Consider the following 19179-nt stretch of genomic DNA (forward strand, 5'->3'; position numbering starts at 1 on the left):
TTAGAGTGAGATTTTCATACCACTTAAGTGATTTAGATGGTCAATTCATAGGCATTTGGCATCAAAATCCTCTAGAAAGCTCTGATATCTCATCTCTAGGGTTTCCTGTAGAACCCATCACTATAATGTCTGAGCACATGCAGGATTCTTACCCGGAGGAATGAGGGGAAACCCATCCCATAATACCCAACAGCAAAATACTCTGGCTGAGGTCTCATCGCCTTCATAATATTCTCATAAAACTTGGCTCGTTTTTTCTGGGGAAAAAGGAAAAGAAAACCCTTGATGTGTTCATTTCTGAGCTCAGAGAGACATTGTCAGGCATATTTACAAAGTCGTTTTCTCACCCTGTACTGTTAGCAACACATCTATGAAATATTATTTATACTGTTAAATCCAAAAGAATTGTAAAAAACCATCAATTTAATGTTTGCTTATCCTGTATTAGCACTCTTTTGTACTTCACTGACATACGGACTGGTTTTGGTCATAGTCAATGTCACTTCCTGGTTCTCATGCACTAGATCAATGCTGCAATTTTTGTGACTGCACTGTCTTCACAGATATTACAAAATAAACATGATATGAGGCTGCCCAAACAAAATGGTGTCAAACATCCAGGCATAAGCAGAAGTTGAGCAGGGACACAAACAGCCACTGGTTATACCTTTGCAGGTTAAATAAGACAGTAAGCTTTCTGGGACAGGGACCCATCTCTTTGTCCTGTGTGGGCACAATGGGGTCCTGTCCATGAGTGTGGCTTGCCAGGTGCTACGGCAAGAATAAGCTAGTGAGATATATAGAAACAGTTTTAAAGTTATGAGCAAAATGTATTATACTTGTACGGAAATGTTAATTTATTAGTGTAAAGGAGGGTAAAACACCTGTATAATTTAAACTATGGTATATTCTGTTCATGTATGTTAATGGCAAAAGAAAGTTTAAAAAAACAGATATGAAAATATTCCTCTTTAATATTAAGCTTTCAAAAAATCTTTAAACAAATAAAAACCGATATTTTGGGCCTGAACTACCCAGCAACGTCCATTTAAACATGCAGCAGCCCAACCCAAGCTAGAAAAAGGGACCTTACCAAAAGATTGCTAAGCCCCTCGTAATCAAAGACTTGGTTCTCATACATGTCAGCCAACTCTTTGCTTAGCTGGATTGCTTTCTCCCACATCTCCAGGAAAGAAACAAAACAATAATAAAAATTATAAAAGCATTTATTACCTACCATAGGTAAATAAGAAATTTTGCTGACTACACGTCGTTTTTTGTTAAAACATCGGCCATTCCAGAGAGCTTCACACTCTACGGACTATATTTCTGACTATGTTCATGATCATTCTATCGCACTTTTCATCTGTAGATCTCAAAGTGATTTACAACCAAGGGTCAGTATCACTAGCCCTGATGGGGAAACCGAGGCACTGAGAGGAGAAGCGACATGCTCAAGGTCAGATAGGAAGACAAAGGAGCCCAGGTCTTCTGACTCATGTCTAGTGGTCCACTGGACCATGCTGCCTCAGGCCTGAGTCTTTTAGCTTCTTACCAATGAGGCATTTTCTTGTAAATATTACTGGTCAAATCCTCTTCTCAGCACACACCCTGAAGATCAGCCACCCGCACTGAAACCACTCTTCCAGGGCAGTTACACTCACCAGGGGAAGGAATCGGGGAGCCGTCTGTTAAGAATTCAGCTAATGGGAGCTCAGTACAATCGACCAATTTTTTCCCCCCACCATTCGAAATTTTGATACAAATGTTTGTCCAGGGAAAAAGAAAAAGACAGACAGGACAAACAATTGTAATGACCCCCCACCTCGATAGTCTGCCAGCTCTCGAGTTGAGTGTGCTCAGTATAACGCAGGATGAGACCTTTGACTCACAGGGGGGCACTGGATTTTCAAAGGAGTCTAAGGGAGTTAAGCGCCCAATTCCCACTGAAAGTCAATTGAATCCTTTGAAAAAATCCTAGCTTTTTGATTTCTACACAGGCCTATTACATTACCATCTTTCCCTTTCTTTCCAGATCAATTTGTTTGTAAGAGCCACTCAAGCTCTGCAGAGAGACTCACTTTGCCCTTGTCGAAGAAAGAGATGATTTCTTGGTAGAGTTTTTCCTTGAGTTCCTGTTGTGAATAAACATAGTAGCTGTCCCGCTGCAGCAGATGGGGAGCACACGGCTTATCGGACCACTGGGAAAAGGGAAAAACGGTTGAAAAGAACTGGCATGTGTTCAGCCAAATGTGAGCGGGTTCAACTCCTGTGGATGTGTCTGAACCAAATTCAGCAGCAATGCAAGGGGAGGTATAAGTTACACTGCAGGAATAAATGGTCAGAAAACAGGAGTAAGACTTTGTCTACACACAAAAGTTACACTGGTTTAACTTAGATCAGTTTAAAAACCAATCAAGGGCTTGGATACACTTGCAGATGTAGAGCACAGAGTTAAACCAGCCTTCGGAGACCGCAGCAGGGAAAATGCTGCCGTGTGTTTACACTGTCAGCTGCAAGCGCACTGGCGTGGCCACATTAGCAGCTCTTGCAACGCCACAAAGAGCAGTGCATTGTGGTAGCTATCCCAGCTGCAAGTGGCTGCAATGTGCTTTTCAAATGGGGGGATGGGAGGTGGAGTGTGACAGGGGGTGTGTATGTGGGGGGAAAGACTGTGTTTTGGGGGGCTGAGAGTGTGTCAGCATGCTGGCTTGTAAGTTCAGACAGCAGCAGACCTCACCCCGCCCCCACTCACAACAGCAGCATTCCACACTAATGGTTTGCTTTGTCTCGGAGCAGATAAGCAGCCGGCTGTCAGAAACGGAGCTTTGAAAGGGGATATCCTCATGCCTGCAGCTGATTTCAAAACAATGACAAGAGTGGCCACTAGACTTCAGGGGATTATGGGATGTTTCCAGAGGCCAATCACAGCGCAGTAATGCAACATCTCGTCCATACTGACGCCCGGGCCTTTCAGCCAGGGCGCAGCAAGCGTTATGCTTCTCGGGGAGGTGGATTACCAGGAGCGCTCCAGCTGCAGAGTCCAGGCGCTCTCGTGCCTTGCCAGTGTGGACACCTCAGGAGTTAGGGCGCCCGGGGTTGCTTTAACGTGCTCTAACTTGCAAGTGTAGCCAAGCCCTTAGTTAAACTCGCGCAAACTCCTTTGTGGATGCTCTTATATCCATTTGAAACTGGTTATACAAGTTAAGCACCTATACATTTACTGATGCAAACTAAATAGACATAAGCGAGGTTTAAATAGATGTAAGAGTGTCCGCACACAAAAGTTGCACTGGTTTAACTAAACTGGTATAAAATCACACCTTTAGTTAAACCAATGCAAGTGTGTTTGTGTGTGCATGCATGCATGTGTGTGTGTGTGTGTGTGTGTGTGTGTGTGTGTGTGTGTGTGGGGATCAGGCCTACGTGACAAAGTTGTGCAACTTGCATAAACAATTGACATTCGGATGGGTGTGTGAAATGGACATAATTCCTTACCTACACGCAGCACTGCTCCTTGAATTTTAATTTAAGGTATCATTTTAAATGAATCAAAACCCAAATGGCTGTATGGAAGCTCTTATTTCAATTCAAGACAGGATTTTTTCACACAAGTTCAAGCTAAACAACAAAAAGCTATTCTGAATCCAAAATAAGAGTATCCACATTGAAATTTGCACCAGTTTAATTAAATCAGGGCACGTCTGTGTGTAGACAAGGCCTCATTGATACACAAGTGGGAGGAAGGGGGCGTGACAGCAAGAGAAATTAACAGGTAGGTTTATGATTAAGCGGTACCCTGGATGCCCAATACACTTTATTTTACCACTGGACCATCTCCAACAGTCCTGGAAAGAAACTCAGCACTGGTGTTGATAGGTGCAACCTGGCACTTGTCTACGCCAGGGTTGAATTCCATACCCACAGAATGCCCAATTAATGGTAAGTAAAACTCATTTTTCACACCAGTGTTCTGATCCTCAACCCCTTAGTCACATGAGCAGTCATACTGAAGCCAATAGGACTACTAAAATAAAAAATCCACTACCCATCAGTGGATCTCAGAGCACTTTGGAAAGGAAGGTCAGTATCATGAAGGTGATCAATTGTTCTCCATGTCCTCCAACCATCAGGCAAGAAGTAACTGGCTCGGTTTGCAGCAAGGGAGATTCAGGTCGGATATTAGGGATGGTCTAGATAATAGTTAGTCCTGCCTTGAGTGCAGGGGACTGGACTAGATGACCTCTCAAGGTCCCTTCCAGTCCCACTATTCTATGAAAACATTCTAGCTCTAAGTTCTTTCTAAGGAAAGAACTGGAACAGGGTACCAAGGGAGGCTGTGGAATCCCCGTCATTGTAGGTATTTAAGAACAGATTAGACAAACACTTGTCAGGGATGCACTAGGTATACTTGGTCCTGCTCAGTACAGGGGGATGGACAAGATGACCAGGTCCCTTCCTGACCTATGTTTCTATGATCATTATTCCCAGTTTAAAGATGGGGAACAGGCATGCAGAGAAATGAAGTGTCTTGGTAAGATCACACAGCAGTGATGGAGCTAGTAATAGGACACAAATCTCCTGACTCCCAGTCCAGTGCTCTACCCACTAGACCACACTGCCCAAACAAAGATTTGTAGGATTGCATACCAAGTTACATTACTCTGCTGCTTTCATCACCTATCTGTTTTCTACCCAGTTTATACCTGATGTGCAATTTACAAAACTTTTTGGGTCCTTGGCAGCCTCTTCAGGTGAAAAATCACACAGATTTATTATTCTGCATTGTTTGGTCTTCCTTGTCAACCTGAAATTCCCCAAACCCTGTAAAAATACTAAAATTGCCTCTAATGAGTCACCTTAAGGAGTTCTGCATGGAGAAGCAGAGTGTATGCTGCCTCTGTGAAGTTCTCACAGTCTCTGTGTAGGTCCCGGAGTTTATACAGATACCTAGACGAATGAAAAGCAAACAGGGATTTGATCGGAAGGCTCCTGTACTGACACACCCAAAAGCAGTGAGAATAAAACATTTCTATATGCAATTCTGAAGGCAGCCAACTTGCCTGATGTATATGTCCTCCCGTTTCTTCTCCTTATAAAAATTCTGCCAAGAAAATAACATTGTGTTATCAAGCTGGTGTAAAAACGACTGAATTCACAGTGCGTCAGGCAAATTACCTTTTTAGGGCTATCAATTTTAGGTACTTATCTGACCTCCATTACCACAGTATCTGAGCACCTCACAATCTTCAATGTATTCATCCTCACAACACCCCAGTGAGGTAGGGAAGTGCTATTATCCCTAGATGGGGAACTGAGGCACAGAGAGGCTAAGTGACTTGGCCAAGATCATGCAAGTAATCTGTGGCAGAGGAATTGAATGTAGATTTCCCAAGTCCTAGGCTAATGGCCTAAGCACCTTCCTCTCTGTAAGACATGTGGGATCTCAGGCACACTTCTGTAACCCATAAAGAGACTGGCAGCTGAGAGAGGGTCAAGAAGCCAAGCTTAAATTCTAACCCCTATCAACTTGGGAGTGATAAGTGCGAGGTGAAGAGTCGTCCCTGAACTAAGGCACATGCAGGGATGAGTCATTCTTGCGATACGCCCCAGCCAATCCACAAGCCAAGAGCTGGTCTGGTGACTCTCAGAGCACATATATAAGCCTCACAGGAGAAACAGCAGCTCAGTCTTCTCAACGTCGCTTCATGACTTAGAACTCTCCTCTGCCTCATAGTGACAGACTCCACAGGCGCAGCCAGCTCCAGCCTCGCTCCAAGACCTACTCCTGCCTTGTTCCAGCCCTGCTCTTGATTCTTGATTCCAGCTCTGACCCTTGGCTGCACCTACTGGGCCTCACCATCCTCGCCTCGGTTTCTGACAATCAGGAATCCAGGGCTTGCTGTATTATGGAAATGGGGGTTAGCCATAAAATCTATATCTGAGTTTGGATGACAAACCCCTCTAAAGTTTGCAGCTGCTTGTCACTGACAGTTTGCTTTGTGCCCAACTTTAGCTAGAAACAGAGTAATAAAGTGGCATATTAGAACATTTCAATCCCTGCAAATAATGTTAGTAAGAACAGATGATCCAGTTCAAATGAGGTTAAGAGACCAACATTTGATCCTGAATCTTTTTTCAAGGTTCAAAACATTTGGTTATCTTCCCTCAACCTATAATTTTCTCTGATCACTGCTGTTTCTGAGTACCCAAGCTCTGGTAGAGGTACCATCGGCATAACACGGCTACCCATGAGAACTTTTACAGTGGCACGGGTGTATCGGTACAGCTGCACCGCTGTAAGCTTGTAAGTGTAGACATGGCCTAAGGGACCACTATGATCATCTAGTCTGACCTCCTGGATTTGCAGGCTGTAGAATTTCTCCCGAAGGCTTGATTAAAATATGTCTTTTAGAAAGATATTTAATCTGGTCTTAAGGATTCCCACCTTTCATATTCTCCTGTTTTTTCCTGGAGAGTCAGGAATGACTCATTTTTCAGGGTGAATCTCAGGTGCAAGCTAAGCCTGGCACCTGCACTCTGGAAATACCAGGTCTGTTCAATGATTATAATGTTAAAAGCAAGTCAGTCAATTAGCACCAGAGCCCTCCCCCTCCTACCAGCACGTTGACAGTGCAGCTCATACGGTTCTCCTTGCTTTCATCGTGCATGATGGTCCTGTAGTCCAAGAGATTTTCTAGCAGGCTGCTGACCAGCAAAGCAAACACTTCTCCAGAACTCGACAGGTATTTGTGCTTCCGGCAGTGCTCTAGCAGGCTGCAGGCATATCGCCCAAGGAAAGAACAGAGAAATACAGAAGAGAAGAGAGATTCCGTTAAAGTTCTGGACAGCGCTTCTACTGCTAGCAGGACTTTATTACCATCATTCCTAAGTCACTGGGCCAAAAGGCTCTAATGGAGACACATGGAGCTTCATTATAGAGGCTTTTCACTTCTCTGCTTTGCTCATCAGAAAGCTAGCTGTACAGCACCTAACACAAGGGATCCCTGATCTCATTTGGAGCCTGTAGGTGCTGCCGTAATGCAAACAACAACAAAGGTATAATTTTAAGCCAATCAGTCCGTCTTGGCAGTAGCCAATTCATATTAAGATCATTGTGGGTTGCACTTTCTCTATGTTACTCACTCATCTGAAGTAGTGAATTAGCGTTTCTTAGGGCTGGTCTATACTTAGCCGCTAGTTCGGCGGCTGGAAATCGAACTTCCTGGTTCGATTTATCGCGTCTGGTCTGGACGCGATAAATCGAACCAGGAAGTGCTCGCCGTCGACTGCGGTACTCCAGCTCAACGAAAGGAGTACCGCGGAGTCGACGGGGGAGCCTGCCTGCCGCGTGTGGACCGCGTCTGAACCGCGGTAAGTTCGAAGTAAGGTATGTCGACTTCAGCTACGTTATTCACGTAGCTGAAGTTGCGTACCTTACTTCGACTTCGGGGGTTAGTGTAGACCAGGCCTTAGTGTTCTTCCGAGTGTGTTTCAAACACTTACAGTTTCTCCAGCAAGGCCTTGTATTGCTCGTCCCCTCGGCCCCCTTCCACTTCCTGGTCCAGTTTGGTTATCAACTCGTTTTCAAGCTAAAAAAAAAAACACACACACACAAAAATCCAAAATGGGAACAAAGCCTGAGCACTTGGAATGAAGCCCAAATGTTTTTACAGGAGGAATTTCTGAATTATCCCATGATGGGGCACTGATCTAATTGGCCAAACCGGAGGATGATTTTACTCAAGGAAAAGACAGAGAAGTCGGAGAAGGAGCCAGGAAATGTGAACAGCTCCCCTGCTCAAACCAGAAGTCACAGGAAATTGATCATCTGGGATATATCTCCCTGATCCTAATGGATGATTCCCTATTCTCTCCTGAGAAAGAGAAAAGCCCCCATCAAGACCCCTGCTAATATGGTGGAGGAGGAAATTTCTTGCCAGCCACAGATTTGATGATCAGGTTGATTTTGTGTATGTGTGAGCAGGACTGACCCTGATCAAGCATATAATCCAATTCATACCCCAGGCTACCACTGGTGTTCTTGAAACCAGTGTCCCAGTATCACCAGGAGTAAGCATTCAAGCCCCAAGATTCCAGGGTGTGTCTATAACCAGTATTAAACATTCATGCCCCAACATCCCATAGCATTCAAGCAATTCCCATACACTCCAGCAATCCAAGTACATCTCGGGGCAGACAATGCCAAAGGCTGATGACCCAGAGGAAAATAAGATCCCCTCTGAGTATTTAAACTGAGATCCAAGCAGAAAAGGGTTGGTGCCTGTAGAGCACTAAGGGACACATGCATCACATTGTGACAACAGTCTCATGCGTCTGAAAGGCAGAACGCCAAGGAGGCTGCCTCCTGGATGGATGATTTCAAATGTCTCCAGGGAGAGGAACCACCACAGTGTCACTAGAGTGTCCCCTGCCTACTAGCTGTGATGCTAATGACTGGCATCCCCTGAGAAATGTGGGAAGAAAAGTTCTGAGTGGCAGTTGCTGGAGTTGAAGGGATAACTGGGCACTAAGCAAAGAACCTCTTTTTCTTCCTTCCCTACCTGCATTTTCAGGCTAGCAATACGTTGAGAAGTCCAGTGGAATTAGCCCAGGGTTGTGTGTCAGAGACCCGTGTTCGAGTCCCGGTTCTGCCCCGGACATTGGGTAACCTCAAGCAAGTCACTTCCCCTCTCTGTACCACAGCCACAATGAAGTGGGGGATATTGATACTCACGGGAGTGTTGTGAGGGCTAAAGTTTTTTTGAGGGGGTTATTAAGGATGTTAACTGCTCCATATGATCATAACAACTTAATATTTGCAGCCAAGAAGTTACCCTCAGAGAATTATTGCTATGTAGGTTGCAAGACCCTGGGAGCAAGGACCACCTTTTGGTTCTGTTGCTTGAACGGCACCAAGCTCAATGGGGCTCTGGTCTATGACTAGGTGTTAATACAAATAAATAACAACACTATAAAGATAAACAGGAGATATTAGTTTATAATGCACCTTTTGATCCAAGGATCTCAAAGCTCTTCGCAATTGTGCAATGAGTATTCCCCTATTTTTACAGATGGGGAAACCGAGGCATAGAGAAGTTAAGTGACTTGCCCAAGGCTTCACAGCAACACAGTCAGTAACAGAACACAAGACTCCAGACTTGCAGTTTCCTGCTACCTTTGCCACATAAAACTGCCTCACAATAGACTTCCCACAGTGCTTTGTGCTGGGTGTGTGCCTTTTTTTAAAGGAAACTCTTTTATTTGCTTTTTTCCTACTTGCCCACCACACGGCATGAAACATCAGTGCCGATGATTCCACGGTCCCTCACCATATGGAAGTTTCTGTTCCCACTGAAGTTGAACTCGCACTGCATCATGTCAAAGAAGATGGGGATGGCAGCTTTCCGCAGCTCGGGCTCAGGTATCAGGGTCACCTCCAGGATTGGACCCACCATCGATGGGATGAACTTGATCTTATGGGGGCCTGTAACAGAGAGAAGGTGAGACCCAGCCTCTGCTCAGTGGAACACAGCTGCTTGAAAGCAGGTATCTATATCTGGGAGCACATTAGTCATACAAAGGTAATGAGAAGACAGTGCACACATTCAGTATAATTGAAGTTCTCCAAGTGGGTGACACCCATTAATGTTGCAGTTTTATGTCCCGTTGCCATTTGTGCTCCTAAATCACTGAGTCTCTTTTGAAAATCCCACTCTCAACCTTTGTATGGTGTGAAAGTTTGGGAATCTGTTTGTGGGAATTAACACTACTGACTGGATTGTATCTGTGCACCAGCCTCTGGTATTAAGGGAAAGGGGACCAGCACCTAGGTGTCTGCCCCTGTGCAGGACAGTCCTTAAGGACCATTGACAATTGAATAATCTTGCCCTAGCAGCACAATGGGCGCTACCAGCCAAAAGCAAATGAATTTCTAATTGCTTTTAACTGGGGCTGGAGGAGGTGGCAGCTCAGAGAAGCGGAGAAGTTAAAAAACAACAACAGAAGAACAGGGAGAGACAAAGTGATTCAAATCTGCTGTTAAAATGTGAGACTCTCTCCATCAAGAGAAATGAGATCAGAAGAAGGCAAGGCTGTGCAGGAGGAAGAGGAGGCGAGGAAGAAGGCTCCTGCATTCCCTATAAGACACTGACCAAAAACTAAAGGGCTCTCAGAGGGGTAAGGAAACTGAGGCAGGGATTTGCATGCAGGTTGTGTTTTTCCATAGATCTGTCTGACTCTTGTGCTTTGTCTGTGAGTAAAGTGTGACAGGTTTAGAAATTCCTTGGCAAAGTCTGTGTGTTACTTGCTTTCACTGTCACATAGTCCCAGAAGGGGAGAGCTAATCCAGAGGGTCCACAGCTTCTGTGGAACTCTGGCAGCATGCAAGAGCTAGCAGGCACAAGGCGGATGCCCTGCAGAGCCCCATCTCACAGAAGAACTGAAATCCAGGTTTGGATGAGGATCATACACACTATTGTGAACTGTACAGATAGGGAACTCACCCAGGTTATACCACATATCCCTTATTTTGAAGCCAATCTCTTTCCTCATGTCCCCATATCTAGAAAGGGAAAAAATATTAAATGAGAGAAGAAGGTAAAAAAAATCCGCATGTACTGAAATTAGCCTTGTTAAGCTGCCAGGGAAATTTAACAGCTCAGCTGTATAATCTACTAGCCTGCCCTTTTTAAAAACGTAGCCCTGAATATTGGGCATCTAGGGTAAAGAGTTCAAGACCTGAAGGCCAAGCTCCTCCCTACCATCCATCTGCCAAGAGGTGAGTGGACACCAGACATCTTCAGGGGGGTAAACACAAGGAAGGGAGAAGAGCTATTTGAAATGAAGGATTATGTTGGCCCAAGAACAAATGGGGATAAGACAACCATGAATAAGTTTAGGCTGGAAATTAGAAGAAGGTTTCTGACCATCAGAGGAATGAGGTTCTGCAACAGCCGACCAATGGCAGGAGTAGGGCCAAGAAACCTAACTAGTTTTAAGAAGGCACTTGATAATTTTATAAATGGGATTGCAGTGGGTTCCCCTTATTTGCAACCTCTTGGTTCCCAGCAAATAGTTGCTATTCTCTCGGTTGCCAACAAGTGGAAGGCAGGTTTGTGGGGCTGCAGCCAGGGGAGGAAGTACTGGGATGTGCCTCCCCGCTGCTACCATGCCCACAGCCTCCCCTCTCAGCACACAGCACTGGGACTCCAGCAGGGGCTCCCAGGGATACCACAGCCCCTTACCTCCTGTGCTGGTGGTGGATCCCCTGGCCACCGGCAGGTTTGCGGGACTGCAGCCAAGGAAGGAACGTCCCCACACCTCCTTTCCTGGCTGCAGCTCCACAAACCTGCATGCGACCAGGGCTTTTCTTCAAAAAAAAAAAAAAAAAGTTCTCAAACAGGCATGCCGTTTATTGCCAATATCCAAATCCCATTAATATTATAGTCAATGGGACGGGACTGGTGCTGGCAAAACGCTGCTATTAACTGAAAGTTGTTACTATTAGGATTGCAAATAACCAGCATCCACTGGATATGGCAAGGTTCTCTGTGACACGAGGGGACTGGACTCAATGACCCAGCAGGTCCCTTTCCAGTCCTTTGTTTCTATTCTGGCAAGAAGTGGGTTAAAATGCACCCCCAAAAGAGTGAATGCACCCTGCCAGGAGGGAAGGGTGGGTTAGCACGTTGACCATGAGCATTTCTGACAGTAGGCTGGAGAGTAAGACTGCAGTTTAGCCAGCTCTCGTAATTTTATCCAGAATCTTGCAATGTTTTGTGGGGGGGTTTTCCAAGCCCCAGCTGCTGGAATCAAGAGATTGCAGGAGAACTCAGCTTCCATTTAAAAAAAAAAAGTTTCTAACCCTCATGACTGCAGAGGAAAGCTTGAAAACATAAAATGAGTGTGCCCTAAAGGCAAAGAAATCAAGAGGCAAAGGAAAAAAAAACCTGCCAAAATTATTAAAAAAAAAAAATCTTAAGATTTTTAAACCCATGTAATGATTTTTGGGGGCCTGACTCAGGATTTTTAAAGGCTCGGGATTGGCAATACTGAGACTGCAGGGAATGGAGCTATGAGAGGATGAGGTCTGGATGCTGGAGGAATGTGCTGGTTATTGCTCACTTGTCCTGCATTACAGCTGGGGAAGCCAGTAATTTCTTACTTTAAGGACTACAGCGGAGGAAAACCTCCTATCTTGGACCTTAAAGAAGCAACAACCTCTGTTTTAAAATGAGCCAAACCACTCACATGTTTAAACTCAACCCAAACAAGCAGAGCCCATTGTCTGGACCTACCACTAACTGTTCTGTCACAGAGAGCCCACATTCACATATGTCTACACTGCAACCAACAGCTTCAGCACAGGATGTACAAGCCCACCCAGAGCCCTGTGTAATTACTCAGGTGGCTAGTCTGCACTGAAGCCCATGTTGCCACAGCTTCACTGCTCTGGTACCCGAGCTAACCAGATTAAAAACAGCCCAGGTATGTCTACAGGAGCTGTAGTCACACACTGTGATTGCAGTACAGACATATCCATGGATTGTATCAGGTGTGCCTCGCTAGATGAGCACAATATAAAGACGGGGCTTATTTTCCAAGAGTAATACGACCTGATCACATTTAAATGTGAACTTACTTCTTGCAAATTTTGTTGCGTTTGGCCTGTGAGAAGTTCTCCAGCTGGAGGGATTCGTGAGTGAGAAAAGCTACTGCCAAGTGGAAGTAATTGTTCCAGAGCTGTGGGGGAAAAAATCTGATTAAAGAAAGGAAAAACACAAAACACACAGCACAATAGAGCTACTTAGTCACCAGTGCTGCAGATTCTCTGTCAGGTATTAATGAGGAAACACAATTTCAATGAATGGGGAAAAATAAATTCCCACAGGAGGTCAACAGGTATAAAAGCTGACTAAGAGCTACACAAACTGCACCATTAAACTTTGTTCCTTTTGGTGTGATCTATTTAAAATGCTCACCCAGCAGACTATTTATGAATCTAGATACACCAAATCCCTCCTTAAAACTCTCCTTTGCCCTGATGCCCATGAAAAATGTAACAGTTAGGTTGCCAGTGTGCTAAGACCATGGCCTATCATGCTGACCAATACTGTCTCCTTGTTTCCTTGAGCTCTTCCATCTGTCTAGTTCCACCTGTTGTCTCTTATCATATACTTGTATTGTAAGCTCTTTGGAGCAGAGACCATCTTTTTGTTCTGTGTTTATAGAGTGCCTAGCACACTGGGTTGCTAGTCTATGACTTGGGCGCCACAGTGTCTCTGTGAGGATAGTGAAGTATTATCCCCATATCACAGACAGGGAACGGAGGTAGCAGAGAGTTTAAATGACTTGCCCAAGGTCACACTCGGGAGTCTGTGGCAGAACTAGGAATTGAACAGCTCTCCTGTGTCCCAGTCCAGGGCATTAACCACAAGACCATGCCTCCTCAAAAGAAGGGTTTGCCATCAAATCTCTCCAAAGTGCCAGTGAACGATAGTCAACCTAACACAAAAGTAAAGGGTGGAAAGAGAGACTTTCACACTCCCGCTTTAGCACATCCCTGCTATATAACTTGCAGAATGAGCATAGAACATGCTCCACAGATCATTGGCTGAGCACAAGCCCATGTTACAAGTAGTATCTCGGGTTAGAAATTTCCCATTCGTGCTACTTTTCCGCCAAGAGGACCAAACAATAACACCCTCATCAATATCAATAACAAAACTGGTGTCATTGGGAGCTGAGGGCACCCATCACCTCTCTGAACTTGCTTAGTTCCAAAGTGGTCAGGACAATCCAGAACTAAATTTATCCTCACCTGGAGTTCGAAGCTTGCTTGATCCAGAAAGAATCGGTTGAGCACAGAGGTAAATTGGTTCACTGCTCTAAGGAAAACCCTGGAAAAGTAAACACAGATAAGGAGGCATCCAGGGAAGTAGAAACAGCATATGCCTGAATGTACGGCTCCTTTTTGCAAGCTCGGAGGAGGCACGAACCGGTGACCTCAAAGGTTCAGCTCTTCTACTATAATCCTTCTCTTTCCCCAAAATCCTCTGTACTCAGTGGGAGGTGAAGGTTATTTCTCTGTTTCTCAACAGAAGTATCCCTGATTTAGGGAAGTTACAAATGAAAAGGTCTATTAGGTCATCCAGTCCCCATACCAATGCTGTGTTGTTCCACACAGGATATTTACTAGTGTTTTGTCTCTTTTAGATGCTTCCATGACCCTTATTACTGTGGTATCTGAATTACTCACAGTCTTTAATGTATTTACCCTCACAACACCCCTGTAAGGTAGGAAAGTGCTATTAACCCCATTGTACAGCTGGGGAACTGAAGAACAGAGAGGCTAAGTGACTTGCCCAAGATCACACAGGAAGTCTGTGGCACAGGAGAGAAATGAACTGTGTTTCCCGGGTAATGGGCTAGCACCCTACACGCACGATCATCCTCTTTTGTCCAGTTTAGCTTTAAGTTTCCCAAGTGGTGATGCATCTCCCCCCAGATTTGAAATAAAGAGGCTTCTCAGATTGAAGCAGGCATCTCTGGCAGGGAAATACAGTCACTGGGGGGAAAGCTTTCAGTTTTGCAAACACTCCTTTTGACAGAAGAAGAAAGAGTTTGCAGGCTCATAAGTCATCAAAAAAAAAAAAAAGTCCAGCCAATAGGACTTTAGTCAAAGCTAACTTAAACCAATATGAACTTTTAAAGGAAGTATATACTCAATTTACTCCTCAGTCCCAGAGCCAACAAGTTCTGCAGAAGTCACATGAGCTTTCAACCAGTAGCAACCTCTGGGAGAGGCTGTTTACCTGCTCTGCATCATGTTCATCACCATCCAGTCGTTCGCATAGACATTCTTTCCAATCAGATCCTTAAACATGATGAAGGTTTCCATCAGGAAGTCCTGTACAAAAATATGCCACATGCAAGGTCTAAGAAAGTTAGTCCATAATCAGATGGAAACATTGCGGGGGATGCAAACTTGTGGGGCTGCAGATTCCATTGATCACAGATCAATATGCTGGCCTTTTGAAATGCATCTTTTATTATGGCATATATCACCGTAACTAAATTATGTCTGAAATCTCATCCATCAAATTACAGGAGGAACCCACCCCCCAATCTATTTAATTAATGCAATTAAATCTGTTATTGTTTGAAGTCAATCTCTAGATGCGTAGGGAGCATTAAAAAGCAAAACAGGTGTTTAAAGTCTTTCGACCCAATACTTCCCTTCAAATGTATGAATGATGACATTACATAGGGCTGCTGCCTTATTCGTTATATACATAGATTATAGAGGGGGTTGTCATTCCCCAGCCATTTAGGCCTTTGCTAGATGAGGTCTGATGTTAGAAGATATCTAGTGTAGACAAGACATGCAGTCTTTAACAAGAGCTAAACTGGTCAAGTTAAAGCCATCACATCTTAAGTCCTAGTCTAGATGAGGCTTTTCTGCCGAGTTGCAGTATGAAGAGTGGGAATTGTGCAAGCGATACTGACAAAATCTAACTTTAGACTAAGAAAGAACCTCCGTCTCCAGAGGTTCAAATGTTCATAGGTTCTCTTCTGCTCTAAGAGGTAACATTCACATTCAAGCACCAGACATGCACACACCAGAGAAGTCACCACTTTCCAAAGGTCACCAGCAAAGAAATGTGCTGCTGAGTTGAATAGTGTGCACTAAAGAATTGGAAAGTGACACTGATGCAGAGAGAGAAATGGACACTGGTGCTGCCACAGCAGAAATCCTCTAAGCATTATTAAATCAGAGCTTGAGGGAAAGGTTTAGGCTTGACATGGGGCACCGTGAAGACTAGAATTAACTCCTAATCATGCTAACCTGATGAAGCAACGTTGCAATGTCTGGGCTGAAAATGCCACAAGGGGATGCTTATTTTTTTTAAAAATGGTAAATAAATCATGATGCCATTGGTATTATTTTAAAAATAATTTAATAGACATATTTCTATACGTTTTAGGGATCGTAACAGTTAGATTCCAAATTTACATATTGGACCTGTGTCTCCTGAAGTTGTATTCTTGTACCAGCTTTGTTTTTATACAATTCACCTTCCTGGTTTGTCTCACATGCACAAGCTGTACATGCATTGAAAATGTAAGAGCAACATTTAAATGCATGATTCAGAAGGCACTGAACCGTGGAGTGAATGAGAAGCACCAATGATAGCTTCAAAGATTGAAGCCTATATCCCGTTTTAGGAAAAGTCATTAAGCACGTGCCTAACTTTAACCATTGACCTCACTCTGCTTAAGCACTCTTCCTGAATAGTGAAGTTGTCCTGAAGTAAAGTTCTTCAACAGAAATGTTGTCCCAATTCCATTAGCTTTGTCACCTAGCACTCCTGCTCTTCCACAACATTTCTAGCCGACTCTGACCATATTCACTCCACTGATTCATTTGAAAAAGGCTACTACACATTTTATGAGCCCTAGCAAAACCTCCAAGGTGTTTAGATTTTACTGTGCATACTTATCCAGTAATCTTTCAGGTGAGTTACTAACTCAAAAGAGTTTTATTTGAACTCTCGAGGGGGATTTGACAGCAGCCTTCAGCGACCTGAAGGGGGGTTCCAAAGAGGATGGAGTTCAGCTGTTCTCAATGGTGGCAGATGACAGAACAAGAAACAATGGTCTCAAGTTGCAGTGCGGGAGGTCTAGGTTGGACATTAGGAAACACTATTTCACTAGGAAGGTGGTGAAGCACTGGAATGGATTACCTAGGGAGGTGTTGGAATCTCCATCCTTAGAAGTTTGTAAGGCCCGGGTTGACAAAGCCCTGGCCGGGATGATTTAGTTGGTGTTGGTCCTGCTTTGAGCAGGGAGTTGGACTAGATGACCTCCTGAGGTCTCTTCCAACCCTAATATTCTATGATTCTATGATCATTCAGTTGAGTGGCTTTTTCAGTCTAGGCAGTGAAGTTGCAGAAATATCTGTGTCCTGCAGGTGGCTATGTTGCTTAACAGATCACATGCAATTATAATCAGCCAGGGAAGCAAAGGCAGCATCCTGCCATTCATAGTGGTTTACAGATATTTTACAATAAATTCTGAAATATCTAATACAGAATCACACAACTGCAAAGTCTACCCACGCCTGTATTCCAGTTCACTATGCTGTTCTGCACAGCTACAGGCAGAGACAAGCAATCAGGAACTGTGACTACCAATTAGAGCAGTGTCACACCACAGAAGCTTGTGCAATACTGTCTCTGGTTCTGATCTGCATGGGGGGGGGGGGGGGGGGGGAAACTTAGACTTTACTTGGAGTTTCAGGTCCTAAGGGGCTCAAAGAACAAAGAGCAAAAGTGTTGTTTCACCTGGGTTTTGGACTCAAACCACATGAAGATCATGAATTGTACATGGTTTAACACAGAGGATGGATATGCAATGCTGGCTAAGGATGCTTAACACCCAATCACGAGGACACTCCAGCCCAAGCCTGAACAGCTACAAAGAACTTTACAGCTCCGCTGCTCTAACTCCATGAGCCCGAGTCAGCTGACCTGGGCCAGCCACAGCCATGCCATCTGCCTTATTCCACTATAGGTGTACCCTCCGGGGCTTCAAATCATGGAATCCTCTGCGCTAAGTGCTGTACAAACCCATCACAAAGAGATAATCGCTGCCCACAAAAGTTTGCAACAACAGTTGAGCTTTTCAGAAACCTGATCGAAATTTGCATGCTTTCAGGTTTTGCAGCCAAGATACCCTATGGCTCTATTAATAAACACACAGGCGTGTTTTTGGAAATTAGTAGAGATACTGCCCCAAGCTTGTCAGCTTTCTCCATCAGGCCAGACAAACAGAACTGAGCTCTAAATGAAAGAATGAAAAAAAAGAGAGGGAAGAACACATGGATAGAGAAGAGAAAGGAAGGGGAAAATGAACTCGTCTGCTTTTCTTGTCATCCTCATTCAATCTTTCTATCTTCTTCCTCCCAGCTCTTCAATTACACAGGTTTAGATGGTCATTAAAGATTTGTTTTCACCCCATGTGACAATCTAGTCCGATGCTTTGCTGGGTCAGCAAACAGCCAGCAGTGCTGTATCCAGCTGGGGCGAAGTGAATGTTTCACTAACACTTGCAATATTAGGTACTCAGACTCCTCAGTTATGGGTGCAAGAGCCTGAGCTGAATATAAGAGCTGGATAGGATAAAATTAGAGAGAGATGCTACATGGACTGGGCTGCAGCCTGGGCCAAGCTGACTTACGATAATGTCCTGTCTGGTTTTGAAAGTGCTGATGTAGTGGTTATAGTGGAAATCATCCATCTGTCTCAGGATGGCTGTCATGCAGGCTACAAAACTACCCTGCAATGGAAAAGACAAAAAAGGCACTTGGTCAATTATCTTTCTGCACTAAGGCCCCAATTCAGCACAGTTCTGAAGCATGTGCCTAATTTTAGTCACCTGAATAGTCTTGACTTCAAAGAGACCACACATGTGCTTTAAGTCAGGCATCCGTTTAAATATTTTGCTAACTTGGGGTCTAAGAATGCATGTACTAAGGTCACTTAAAGTGATTGTTTCCCTTCCCTTCCCCCCCCCCCCCCCAAGATCAGTAACATCTGCAGTGGGGTGATACCTACGTATTAATCTGGACATCACCTCTCATAGGGTTTAAGTTTTAAGTCTGAGGAAAGGAGATGGGACAGACTTTATCCCTTCAAGGACTGGAATTTGCAAAAATAAACTTTTACGGTGAGAGATTAAAATGAAATCACTTTGTTTCCTATAAATGCAAGTAGCAGCTTTAAAAAAAATCTGGGCTGTCACTCTCTGAGCTACTGAGACACTAACAGTTTGGTAAAAAATAAAAAAAATACTCTTACCAATACAGGAATGTCTTACCTTCATATCTGATCACTAGTGCAAGTATTGCTGAAACTACAAGGGGTTAAGTTTGAAAAGCAGAACTCTCCTACATCCATTTTAAACGGTATCCTCCAAGTCTCCATTATAAACATATTTGATGGAAACCATTTGCCAATGTCAAAGCCTCTTCTTATAAAGTGAATTTAGTGCTGGATTGACAGCCCTGGAGTTCTCTATCCATCCACAGACCAAGTATAGGGCAAGCCACAATGGTGCAAACCTCCTCTTGTTTTCCTACCAACCTGCTTCACCCCAGACTTGGAGAGGACATCT

The 19179-nt window shown here is 44.2% G+C and overlaps 1 protein-coding gene across 1 annotated transcript in view; it reads right to left on the minus strand.

Moving 5' to 3' along the window:
* Positions 1-19179, minus strand: part of DOCK5 (dedicator of cytokinesis 5) — a 126433-nt gene that overhangs the window by 22483 nt on the left and 84771 nt on the right. Inside the window, exons 27-39 of the mRNA XM_026657397.2 lie at positions 18244-18342; positions 14817-14911; positions 13823-13901; positions 12644-12744; positions 10506-10564; positions 9333-9487; positions 7507-7592; positions 6621-6777; positions 5064-5104; positions 4860-4950; positions 2082-2201; positions 1094-1183; positions 153-257 (exon numbers count right to left, since the gene is read on the minus strand). Of these exons, the coding sequence (XP_026513182.1) occupies positions 153-257; positions 1094-1183; positions 2082-2201; positions 4860-4950; positions 5064-5104; positions 6621-6777; positions 7507-7592; positions 9333-9487; positions 10506-10564; positions 12644-12744; positions 13823-13901; positions 14817-14911; positions 18244-18342 (1278 nt within the window). The remainder of the gene's footprint in view (positions 1-152; positions 258-1093; positions 1184-2081; positions 2202-4859; positions 4951-5063; positions 5105-6620; positions 6778-7506; positions 7593-9332; positions 9488-10505; positions 10565-12643; positions 12745-13822; positions 13902-14816; positions 14912-18243; positions 18343-19179) is intronic.

The sequence above is a fragment of the Terrapene carolina genome, unplaced genomic scaffold (genome assembly GCF_002925995.2).
Source record: "Terrapene carolina triunguis isolate 2854851 unplaced genomic scaffold, T_m_triunguis-2.0 Scaffold53, whole genome shotgun sequence".
Taxonomy (NCBI): Eukaryota; Metazoa; Chordata; order Testudines; family Emydidae; genus Terrapene; species Terrapene triunguis.